This window comes from Scyliorhinus torazame, chromosome 14 (assembly GCF_047496885.1).
Source record: "Scyliorhinus torazame isolate Kashiwa2021f chromosome 14, sScyTor2.1, whole genome shotgun sequence".
Classification (NCBI taxonomy): domain Eukaryota; kingdom Metazoa; phylum Chordata; class Chondrichthyes; order Carcharhiniformes; family Scyliorhinidae; genus Scyliorhinus; species Scyliorhinus torazame.
The window spans coordinates 93,496,019-93,508,342 of NC_092720.1; the positions used below are offsets into that span (position 1 = coordinate 93,496,019).

A 12,324-nucleotide genomic window follows, 5' to 3' on the forward strand; every position below is an offset into this window, starting at 1 on the left:
CCATCGACATGTGGGAATCGCTTGTCTCAGAATGGAGACTGGAAAAGCATCCCCCGAAGGCACCAATCACCTCGAGCATCGCATGGTGGTGCACACGGAGGTCAAGCGTAATTAGCGGAAAGACAGCAGAGAATCCAGAGCTTGCCATCCACCCACCTCATCAAACACTACCTGCCAAACCTGTGGCAGGGTCTGCGGATCCAGGATTGGACTATTCAGCCACCTCCCCGGAGTGGAAGCAAGTAGTCCTTGACTGGCCGGCACGGTGGCATAGTGGTTATCACTGTTGCCTACAGTGTCAGGGACCCGGGTTCAATTACTTGGGTGACTGTTTGTTGAGTTTGCAAGTTCTCCCTGTGACTGTGTGGGTTTCCTCCGGGTGCTCCAGTTTCCTCCCACAATCCAAAGGTGTACAGGTTAGGTGGATTGGCCATAATAAAATTGCCCCTCAGTGAGGTTGGATGGGGTTACTGGGACAAGGCAGGGGCGTGAGTATAGATAGGGTGCTCTTTCAGAGGGTCGGTGCAGACATGATTGGCCGTATGGCCTCCTCCTGTACTGTAGTGATTTATAAACCTGAGTGACTTCCCAAGAAGGTGGCAGTCAGTAGTCAGTGCGTGTTGGTATGTGGGGTGGCAGAGTGCTTATGTGTGTATGTGGGGGTCAGTGAGTGTGCGTGTGTGGGGGGGGGGGGGGGCAGTGAGCGATTGTGTATGTGCATGGGAGGCAGTGAGTGCGTGTTTATGTGTGGGGGGGGGCCAGCAAGTGTGTGTTTGTGTGCTCGTAAGGGGCAGTGAGAGAGTTTGTGTGTGTGAGTTGCCGGTGGGGGGGGGGCGCAATGACAGAATGTGTGTGTGAATCAGATGGTGTGCCTTACTCCTCGTCACAGGGTTCACTCGCTCACCAACCCACCAAAACACCTTTGACTGAGTAAATGGGTTGGGGAGACACATATGCAATTCTGGGTCATTTTCATTAGTAGTTTTGGATTAGATTTGTTTATGGTCACTTGTACCGAGGTACAGTGTTTAATTTATCAAACTAATGTTTCAGCATTGCTTAGCATCTACTCAGAAATTGTTTTCTTTCGTAACACTTCAGTTTTCGTCTGTATTTTCTTCCGTTTATTCCAATGTCAAATATTACCTTACCAAAATGCCCTCACCAGCCTCGAGTGGAAAACAAATTCCAATTGTCCACCCCCCAAGAGAAAAGTTTGGTTAAGGCTGGTGCAGAGGTAGAAAGGTGTCAGCAGATGGACTGCTCCAAGAGCAGAGTCAGACAACATTAACAAGGTGGAGATGGGCAGTCTTAGTGATGGCACAGATGTGTGGTCAGAAGCTCATCTCAGGATCAATAATACACCAAGGTTGTGCAACAGTCTGATTCTGCCTCAGGCAGTTGCCAGGGAGTGGAATAGAATGAGTGGCTAGGGAACGGAGTTTGTAATGGGGAATAATCACAGTGGCTTTGGTCTTCCCATGATTTAATTAGAGGAAATTTTTGCTCACCCAGTACTGGATGTCATAAAAATGTGATAACTTAGAGGCAGTGAAGGGGTTGAGAGAAGTAGTGGTGACTAGAGTTGTATGTTGTCAGCTGTCACAATAATAAAGGAAAAACATCGAAATACCTCCAGAAGTATGGAACTGTTTAAAATGGACATACAAGCCAAAGATGACAGAGGATGTTCAGTCAGTCACTGGCTGAAATCCCACCCTGTTTCCAGACAAGATATTTCTTTTTTTTATAAAATAAATTTAGAGTATCCAATTAAATTTTTTTCCAATTAAGGGGCAATTTAGCGTGGCCAATCCACCTAATCTGCACATCTTTGGGTTGTGGGGGTAAAACACACGCAGACACGGGGAGAATGTGCAAACTCCAGATGGACAGTGACCCAGGGCCAGGATTCTAACCCGGGTCCTCAGTTCCAGAGATGTAGAGGAAAGGATTGCAAAGACGATTCTGGATAGGAGCAAAAGCAACAGGGTAGTTGTTATGGGGGACTTTAACTTTCCAAATATTGACTGGAAACGCTATAGTTCGAGTACTTTAGATGGGTCCGTTTTTGTCCAATGTGTGCAGGAGGGTTTCCTGACACAGTATGTAGATAGGCCAACGAGAGGAGAGGCCATATTGGATTTGGAACTGGGTAATGAACCAGGACAGGTGTTAGATTTGGAGGTAGGTGAGCACTTTGGTGATAGTGACCACAATTCGATTACGTTTACTTTAGTGATGGAAAGGGATAGGCATATACCGCAGAGCAAGAGTTATATCTGGGGGAAAGGCAATTATGATGTGATGAGGCAAGACTTAGGATGCATCGGTTGGAGAGGAAAACTGCAGGGGATGGGCACAATGGAAATGTGGAGCTTGTTCAAGGAACATCTACTGCGTGTCTTTGATAAGTATGTACCTGTCAGGCAGGGAGGAAGTGGTCGAGCAAGAGAACCGTGGTTTACTAAAGCAGTCGAAACACTTGTCAAGAGGAAGGAGGAGGCTTATGTAAAGATGAGACATGAAGGTTCAGTTAGGGCGCTCGAGAGTTACAAGTTAGCTAGGAAGGACCTAAAGAGAGAGCTAAGAAGAGCCAAGAGGGGACATGAGAAGTCTTTGGCAGGTAGGATCAAGGATAACCCTAAAGCTTTCTATAGATATGTCAGGAATAAACGAATGACTAGGGTAAGAGTAGGGCCAGTCAAGGACAGTAGTGGGAAGTTGTGCTTGGAGTCCGAGGAGTTAGGAGAGGTGCTAAATGAATATTTTTCATCAGTATTCACACAGGAAAAAGACAATGTTGTCGAGGAGAATACTGAGATTCAGGCTACGAGACGAGAAGGGCTTGAGGTTCATAAGGAGGAGGTGTTAGCAATTCTGGAAAGTGTGAAAATAGATAAATCCCCTGGGCCAGATGGGATTTATCCTAGAATTCTCTGCAAAGCTAGGGAGGAGATTGCTGAGCATTTGGCTTTGATCTTTAAGTCATCTTTGTCTACAGGAATAGTGCCAGAAGACTGGAGGATAGCAAATGTTGTCCCCTTGTTCAAGAAGGGGAATAGAGACAACCCCGGTAACTACAGACCAGTGAGCCTTACGTCTGTTGTGGGCAAAATCTTGGAAAGGTATGTATAATCATCTGGAAAGGAATAATTGAATTAGAGATAGTCAACACGGTTTTGTGAAGGGTAGGTCGTGCCTCACAAACCTTATTGAGTTCTTTGAGAAGGTGACCAAACAGGTGGATGAGGGTAAAGCAGTTGATGTGGTGTATATGGATTTCAGTAAAGCGTTTGATAAGGTTCCCCATGGTAGGCTACTGCAGAAAATACGGAGGCATGGGATTCAGGGTGATTTAGAAGTTTGGATCAGAAATTGGCTAGTTGGAAGAAGACAAAGGGTGGTGGTTGATGGGAAATGTTCAGACAGAAGTCCAGTTACTAGTGGTGTACCACAAGGATCTGTTTTGGGGCCACTGCTGTTTGTCATTTTTATAAATGACTGAGAGGAGGGCGTAGATGGATGGGTGAGTAAATTTGCAGATGACACTAAAGTCAGTGGAGTTGTGGATAGTGTGGAAGGATGTTACAAGTTACAGAGTGACATAGATAAGCTGCAGCGCTGGGCTGAGAGGTGGCAAATGGAGTTTAATGCCGAAAAGTGTAAGGTGATTCATTTTGGAAGGAATAACAGGAAGACAGAGTACTGGGCTAATGGTAAGATTCTTGGCAGTGTGGATGAGCAGCAAGACCTCGGTGTCCATGTACATAGATCCCTGAAAGTTGCCACCCAGGTTGAGAGGGTTGTTAAGAAGGCGTACGGTGTGTTAGCTTTTATTGGTAGAGGGATTGAGTTTCGGAGCCATGAGGTCATGTTGCAGCTGTACAAAACTCTGGTGCGGCCGCATTTGGAGTATTGCGTGCAATTCTGGTCGCCGAATTATAGGAAGGATGTGTAAGCATTGGAAAGGGTGCAGAGGAGATTTACCAGAATGTTGCCTGGTATGGAGGGAAGATCTTATGAGGAAAGGCCGAGGGACTTGAGGTTGTTTTCGTTAGAGAGAAGGTTAAGAGGTGACTTAATTGAGGCATACAAGATGATCAGAGGATTGGATAGGGTGGACAGTGAGAGCCTTTTTCCTCGGATGGTGATGTCTAGCACGAGGGGACATAGCTTTAAATTGAGGGGAGATAGATATAAGACAGATGTCAGAGGTAGGTTCTTTACTCAGAGAGTAGCAAGGGCGTGGAATGCCCTGCCCGCAACAGTAGTGAACTCGCCAACACTAAGGGCATTCAAATGGTCATTGGATAGACATATGGATGATAAGGGAATAGTGTAGATAGGCTTTAGAGTGGTTTCACAGGTCGGCGCAACATCGAGGGCCGAAGGGCCTGTACTGCGCTGTAATGTTCTATGTTCAGCGCGGTGGCCCCAGTGCTAGCCACTGCGCCACGTGCCGCCCCTGGAGACGAGATACTTCTAAAGCATCGGGAAAGTAATTGCCAGCTCCAGTGGAAACAATGGGATATAATGGGTGATGAGTATCTTCTCATCAAGAAATATCCCGTTAGCAGTCATACGGTGAAATTGACCAAGGGATGTGTTTTTCAGTCAAGGCTGTGGTGATATGCATCACTGTAAATACACAGGGGGTTAATGCAAATACACTAAGACTAGATAAACACTAGAGGGAGCACCAGAGACATCATGACACACAGACATTCAACCAATAGGTCAGTAAGATAGGACACGACCAAAGGGCATTCAAGACACATACAGACGTGACACTACCACAGGGGAGCATTACACCAACCCATAGAAAAGGACACAGCACACATGCTCAGTCTCTTTCCATGGAGACACTTAGTGAATACAGACAGGGTTGATTGAAACACATCACACCCACCACGTGGATTGTAGCAGACTGGTTAGTTAGTCTGAGTAGCTATATATAGCAGGATTAACAGGAGAGTCGAATCCAAGTAGGAGAATCGTTAACAGTTTAATAAATGTGTTTAAGCTATCTCCAAGTCTGAACCTTCCTTTGTCAGAGTGTACAACAAGGAAGCAGCTTATGCTACGTCAAGAGCATAACAAAACAAAGGCTATTGGACTGGGGGTTGACTGGGGAAGTCCCTGGGGAGTTAATGTACTTTGCAGCCTGCAGGGATAATTTGTTTTCAGCTTGGAGAGACATTTTTGAAAGCATTAGAGAGGAAGTTGGAGGAGAAATTTGTGGAGAAGAATGAATTCTGATCGACCTGATGTGGACACCACAATTTTCTCACAATAAGATAGATTGAGAGCTTTATGTTTCTTTTCTTGCCGTTTAATGGGAAATTGTGTCGTAGTTTTTAAGGTGTAAATTGTAAGCTGTACTTTTTGGGTGTGAACCTAACGAAGTTTGATATTGTAGTCACAATAATGTTTTGTTTTAATAAATAACTAAGCCCTATTTCTTCATGCAATCTCGCCTGGAACAAATCATTCTTTCAAATAAACTAAAATATTGTGATTTCGGTCCAATATCCGAGCCACTGTTAGAGTCTGGTCTGGGATCACAATAATTCTCATTTCCAATCTGTATGAATGTACTTGAATGTGTTTTAGCATTTTCTTGTCTTTAATAGCTAATACTCACTCTTTCTTTAACTCAAGAAATCCTAGTTAAATTGGCTCCTCTTAAAACATAAATATTGGGAAAAGGTATCCACGAAGGGAGGGATCCTTTTTAGATAGATTTTGTTGTTACCAGCAAAGGTTCAAAAAAAGAATGGGAGTCAGTTCATCCCTCCTCACCCGGGGAAAATAATTTGTTGGTATCCCACCCGGATGGTAACAGAAATTGATGGATCTCACCCGGGGAAACTAATTTGGGGAACCTTACCTGGGAAACAGTCATAATACACATGTGGAAATTGATGCACACCGACGCTGAAGCTCACATATGAAGAATGTCATTTGAGGGAAGCTGCATCCCTTTATCGCTGACTTCAGTAGAGGAGCAATGGAAGAAATTTTAAGCAACATTTTCCACAGTGTATAATGGCGAGCAAGTTGATTTTTCTATTAAACTGAAAGGCTATACCTTCCTTTGAAGCCCAAAGCATAAAACATGTTTTGTTGGGGGTGGGGGAAGGAGAGGGGGGGGGGGGGGGGGGGGTAATATTCTCCAGAACGCACCAGAGCAATCACTGCATAATCTCTCGCCCGTCTTTACTTTCTTTTTCGCAATTGTTTTCTCATATCATTTAATTTCTACTTTCATTCTTCCGCCTTCTAATTTATTCAAACCTGCTCCAACCTATCAATCCTCATCTCACACATCACCTGGTGTATCAATTATATTGATATTCCTTTTCTTCCATTCTGTGTATGTAGCTGCAGACTGGATTGTGATTCCTCGCTGTCGTTCCAGTTCCATAGAATCCATTATGGCACCCACACCATCTTTTCCTTTCACCTGCAAAATAGAAGCAACATGATCCCTTTAACACAGAAAAGTTAGTGAATTAAAGATTATTTTAAAAATACCTTAATTCTGAATTAATGCTTGGATTTTGCCTGCAACTGTAATCCAGAAAGTTGGATCTTACACAAATTGATTATGGTTTTGGTTTCAATCAGACACTCTAATGCTGTGGTGAGAGGTTTCCTGGAGTACCATTTTGGACTTTAGCAAAGGTTTATCAAGCACTGAAAAGATCGATTGTTTTTTTTCAAGGATTCTTTCCAAAATGAAGCACAGCTCATGAAATGTTCAAAGTAGGTGCTCTCTTGCACATCATCAATGCAATCATAATTTACCGGTGAGCAGGGGAACTGTTCACATGCGCAAGCATATATAGAGTTCTCTCCTGACCAAGAATGTCACAGGCGCAGCCAGGCATTGAGTAAGTAGTTAGGTAGTAGAGATTTCCATCCCAGAAGACAAATATGGAGTTACATGTATTTTTACTGCTGCCTGTGAGAAATTGTCATTCTCTGCTGTTGATAATTTTTTAAAAAGCAATTACCCAGGATTGGTCGGAAAGTAAAAACTCCAAGGAGGAAAATAAAGCTACTCACAAAACTTGCTATCTTAGGGTTAGACTTCTTTCAGATTTAATTAAATAACAGTTCAAAAAACTGAAAATTAAAGTGCTGCTGTGTCAACTTTACGTGAGGTACTTGCTGGAGCTCACGTGAGTGGGAAAATACTCCATTACTGATCATGCTATGTCAGAGAGTTTTCTTGCCGTAGCTATTTACGAAGGGCACTATTATCTGGTGATTGTCGTTGTGCAAACAGCAGCAAATCTGAATAAAGCCAATCCAACAGCATTACTACCTCGGGCCATTAAAAGGAAAATGTCATAATGGAACAGTGCATGTGGGACTCTCACAGCACCTTTTGAACTTATCAATCAGAAGTAGTGACCAGATCAAGCCTCCTTATCACAAAGAAAAACTCTTTAAAAGTTAACTTTGAATTACCATCAACACAAACAGAAAATGTGGGAAATACTCAGCAAGCAGGAAAAATTTGCCAAGAGACACACACAGTTAAAGTTTCAGGTTGACGATCTTTTCCCAAATTCAAAAAAAGGGATGAAAGGTCATTTCTGAAATGCTAATTGTGTTTGTCCATACATGAAAAAACATAGGACATGTATAAATATACTGGACATTGCAAAGGCTATGGGTCCTGATAATATTCAGGCAATAGTACTGAGGGGTGCTCCAGAACTTTCCGCACCCCTCGCCATGCTACAGTTCCAGTACAGCTACAACACTGGCATCTACCCGACAATGTGGAAAATTGCCCAGGTGTGTCTGTACATAAGAAACAGGACAAATCCAACCCAGCCAATTGCCACCCTATCAGTCTACTCTCCACCATCAGCAAAGTGATGGAAGGAGTCGTCAACAGCGCTATCAAGTGGCACTTACTCGGCAATAACCTGCTCACAGATGCTCAGTTTGTATTCCGCCAGTGTCACTCAGTCCCTGGCCTCATTAGAGCCTTGGTTCAAACATGGACAATCGAGCTCAATGCCACAGGTGAGTGACTGCCCTTGACATCAAGGCAGCATTTGACAGAGTATGGCATCAAGGAGCCCTAGCTAAACTGGAATCAATGGGAATTGGGGGGAAATCTCTCCTCTGGTCAGATCATACCTGATAAGTAGCAAGTTACATTCATGCCACACAAGTGCCAGGCAATGACTATCTCCTACAAGAGAGGATCTAACCACCGCCCCTTGACATTCAATGGCATTACCATCGCTGAATCCCCCACAACCAACATTCTAGGAGTTACCATTGATCAGAAACTGAACTGGATTAGCCACATTAATACTATGACTACCAGGGCAAGTCAAAGGCTGGGAACCTACGGTAAGTAACTCACCTCCCGACCACCAAAGCCTGTCCACCATCTACAAGGCACAAGTTAGGAGTGTAATGGAATATTCTCTACTTGTCTGGATGAGTGCAGCTCCAACAACACTCAAAAAGCTCGACACCATCCAGAACAAATCAGCCCCTGCTTGATTGCTCCCCCCTTCCACAAACATTCAAAGCCTCCACCACTGACGAACAGTGGCAGCCGAGTGTACCATCCACAAGATGCACTGCAGTAACTCACCAAGGTTCCTTAGGCAACACATTCCAAACCCACAACCACTACCATTTAGAAGGACAAGGACAGCAGAGACCTGGGAACCCCACCACCTGGAGGCTCCCCTCCAAATCACTCACCACCCCGACTTGGAAATATATTGTCGTTCCTTCGCTGTCGCTGGGACAAAATCCTGGAACTCCCTCCCTAACAGCACAGTGGGTGGACCTACACCTCAAGGACTGCAACGGTTCAAGAAGGCAACTCACAGGGCAGCATGATGGTGCAGTGGTTAGCACTGGTGCCTCACGGCACCGAGGTCCCAGGTTCGAATCGGCTCTAGGTCACTGTTCGTGTGGAGTTTGCACATTCTCCCCATGTTTGCGTGGGTTTCGCCCCCCAACTCAAAGATATGCAGGATAGGTGGATTGGCCACACTAAATTGCCCATTAATTGGAAAAAATGAATTGGGTACTCTAAATTTCGTTTAAAAGAAGAAAAAAAAAGAAGGCAACTCACCACCACCTTCTGAAGGGCAACTAGGAATGGGCAATAAATGCTGGCCTGGCCAGCGACGCTCACATCCCGTAAATGAATTTTAAAAAATACACAATGAAAATACATTAGTACAGGCATCGGTTGAGCATATGGAGTGTGGTACTACTGAGTAGAGAAGATGTGTGAAGCGATCAGTTCAGTCCATAAGAGGGTCATTCAGGAGTCTGATAACAGCAGGGAAGAAGCTGTTTTTGAATCTGTTAGTGCCTGTTCTTAGACTTTTGTATCTCCTGCCCGATGGAAGAAGTTGGAAGACAGAATAATCCAGGTGGGAGGGGTCTTCGATTATCCTGCCCAAGGCAGCGGAACGTGTAGACAGAGTCAATGGATGGGAGGTGGGTTTGAGTGATAGACTGGGCTGTGTTCACAACTCTGCAGTTTCTTCCGGTCTTGGGCCGGGCAGTTCCCAAACCAGGCAGTGATGCAGCCAGATAGGATGCTGTCTATGGTGGATCTGTAAAAATTGTTAAGAGTCAGTGTGGGACCTGCCGAAATTCCTTAGTTACCTGAGGAAGTAAAGGCGCTGTTGTGTTTTCTTGGTCGTAGCGTTCACATGGGTAGATGAAGACACATTATTGGTGATGTGCACACCTAGGAAATTGAAGCTGTCAACTATCTCCACCTCGGCATCATTGATGCAGACATGGGTGTGTACGATACTTTGCTTCCTGAAGTCAATGACCAGTTCTTTAGTTTTGCTGACGTTGAGGGAGAGATTGTTGTCGTTACACCACACCAATAGCTTCTAAGGTCCAAGAGCCAAGTACACAGCCTTGCAGGGCCCCGGTATTGAGGACTATCGTAGAGGAGGTGTTGTTTATCCTTACTGATTGCGGTCTATGGGTCAGGAAGTCGAGGATCCAGTTGCAAAGGGAGGAGCCAAATCCTAGGTTTTGGAGTTTTGATATGAGCTTGGCTGGGATTATGGTGTTGAAGGCGGAGTTGAATAGTTGAATAGGAGTCTAACATAGGAGTCCTTGTTGTCGAGATGCCCCAGGGATGAGTGTCGGACCAAGGAGATGGCATCCGCTGTGGACCGGTAGTGGAAGTATGTGAATTGCAGTGGATCTAGGCATTCTGGAGTATGGAGTTAGATCATGATGTGTCTCATGATCAACCTCTTGAAGCACTCCATAATGATAGATGTCACAGCCACCAGATGGTAGTCGTTCGGGCACATTGCCTGGTTCTTCTTTGGCACCAGTATGATGTGGTCTTCTTGACGCAGGTGGGAACTTCGGAACGGAATGGGGAGAGGTTGAAGATGTCCGTGAACACACCCGCCAGTTGGTCTGCGCAGGATCTAAGTTCATGACCAGGGACCATGTCAGGATCTGTTGCTTTCCGAGGGTTCACTTTCATGAAGGCCGATCTGACAATAGGGTTTAAGCTAAAAACTATCAAACAGAAAGTGGTTAGCCTAACAAAAATATTAATGCCAAGCATTATTATAAAGTTCAATGGTAAAAATAGAGACATTTGATTTTGTAATAATTGAGTGAATATTATTCATTACAAGACAAATTAACAAATTGCAGGATACCATTTTTTCAGAGATCACTTTAGCACCAGCCTGATGCTTTTGATCAAAAAGAAAATATGCTCCATACAATTATTTATTTTCACAACCCAAAGTGAGGTTCCAGGATTATTTCATACTTATTTGGAAATCAAAAAACTTGTCATACCTGCCAGGCTTTAAAATTAGGTCACAGATAGGGAGGGCAGCAAACGTTAGAGTTTATTTACGGCTTTGTAATTGAAGAAACAGACTTAATTGATTCACAAGAATTAGTCTGGTAAAAGATCTAATAAGTAAACATCTAATCCTTTTTCTGGTGGAATTCCATGCCAAAGGTACCTTTATGTACTCTGTGCTCAACCGTCATGCCAAAATAGTTACAACTTTCTTTTCGAACTGTCTGGAACTTGGTTATTCATCAATTTAAAATATTTTATGTATTGGAACACTTCAAAATAAAATTCACAGTACCTCATGCATTTCTGCTATTCTCCCTGTGTAGTACAGAACTCTTTCGGTCAGTGTGGTTTTCCCAGAATCAATGTGTGCAGAGATTCCTATATTCCGAATCATTTTGTTGGGCACGATTTCAGATGAACATTGTCGACAGATGTTGATAAGAATCTGAAAGAAAAGATTGAAGAAATATTGATTGTTACGGAATAGCGAGAGACGATTTTGCATCTTCTCGGAATTACTTTGGTTCTCTGTTCAATTGTTGTTGCCTTGTGTGCTGGGAGCATGGCTTGAAATTCAAAAAGAAATATGCAAGCCCAATTTCTAAATTAAAACATTATTGATGATGTGTTAATAAGATTTCAGAGTAAAATACATCCGCTACAGCCGTTCGCAGGATATGCAATCCTATTTTAGGATGGGGAAAACAAAGAGAAATGTGAAGTATTATTTTACTAAAACCCAATTAATGGCATAACAACTAAATACAACAAACAGATATGGAGATTTTTCCCAAAATATTGCTTTTAATTTTCAAATTTTTATAGCGTGGCAGCAAAACAAGGAACAAGAAAAAAAAGGCATTAGTATCAAAGCAAGTACAGTACATAACAGGAGTCATTGCAAACATCCCCAACATGTTCCCTTCACGGATACAAGACCTCTCTGCATCAAGACAGGATACTGTCAACAAGACAGAGCTATATACCCATCACTTCAAAGAAAAACAAGAGAGGAAAAAAAGCCATGAGTGCTGGGGAGTGGGAAGGAAGAATTACATTACAATTGATACCCCACAGCGCAGTCCAACCCCTATCATGATCCAGGACAGAACAGACAACCATCATATGGCTACAATACTCATAGAGAGGTTCCACGTCCAAGTAAAACTCAGACCTCAATCTTTGGACCCAGGGTCTCCCATAAAGAATCAGGAAAAGAGCAAGAAGTGAGAGAAATAAAGATCCAAATGACCAGACTCCACCCATCGGGTAAAACAGCCAATAGGGAAACCGATATCAGGAGAAAAGTCCAACCCGACAAGATAAATCTGGTCATCATCAGAATAAAATACAGTCTGCCTTGGCCCAAGAAGGATTCAAGCACGGATGCTCAAAAAGAAAGTTAAAAGTTAAATGGGGCCTTCAGCGATCATAGCGAGGACAAACTAACCCTTCCA

At 43.7% G+C, this 12,324-nt stretch overlaps 1 protein-coding gene across 3 annotated transcripts in view; it reads right to left on the bottom strand.

Moving 5' to 3' along the window:
- gfm1 (G elongation factor, mitochondrial 1) overlaps positions 1-12,324 on the bottom strand; it is a 97,104-nt gene that overhangs the window by 79,689 nt on the left and 5,091 nt on the right. For all 3 annotated transcript variants that reach the window (XM_072474496.1, XM_072474494.1, XM_072474495.1), the window contains 2 exons: positions 11,160-11,312; positions 6,337-6,469 (listed from right to left, as the gene is read on the bottom strand). In XM_072474496.1, the coding sequence (XP_072330597.1) occupies positions 6,337-6,469; positions 11,160-11,312 (286 nt within the window). The remainder of the gene's footprint in view (positions 1-6,336; positions 6,470-11,159; positions 11,313-12,324) is intronic.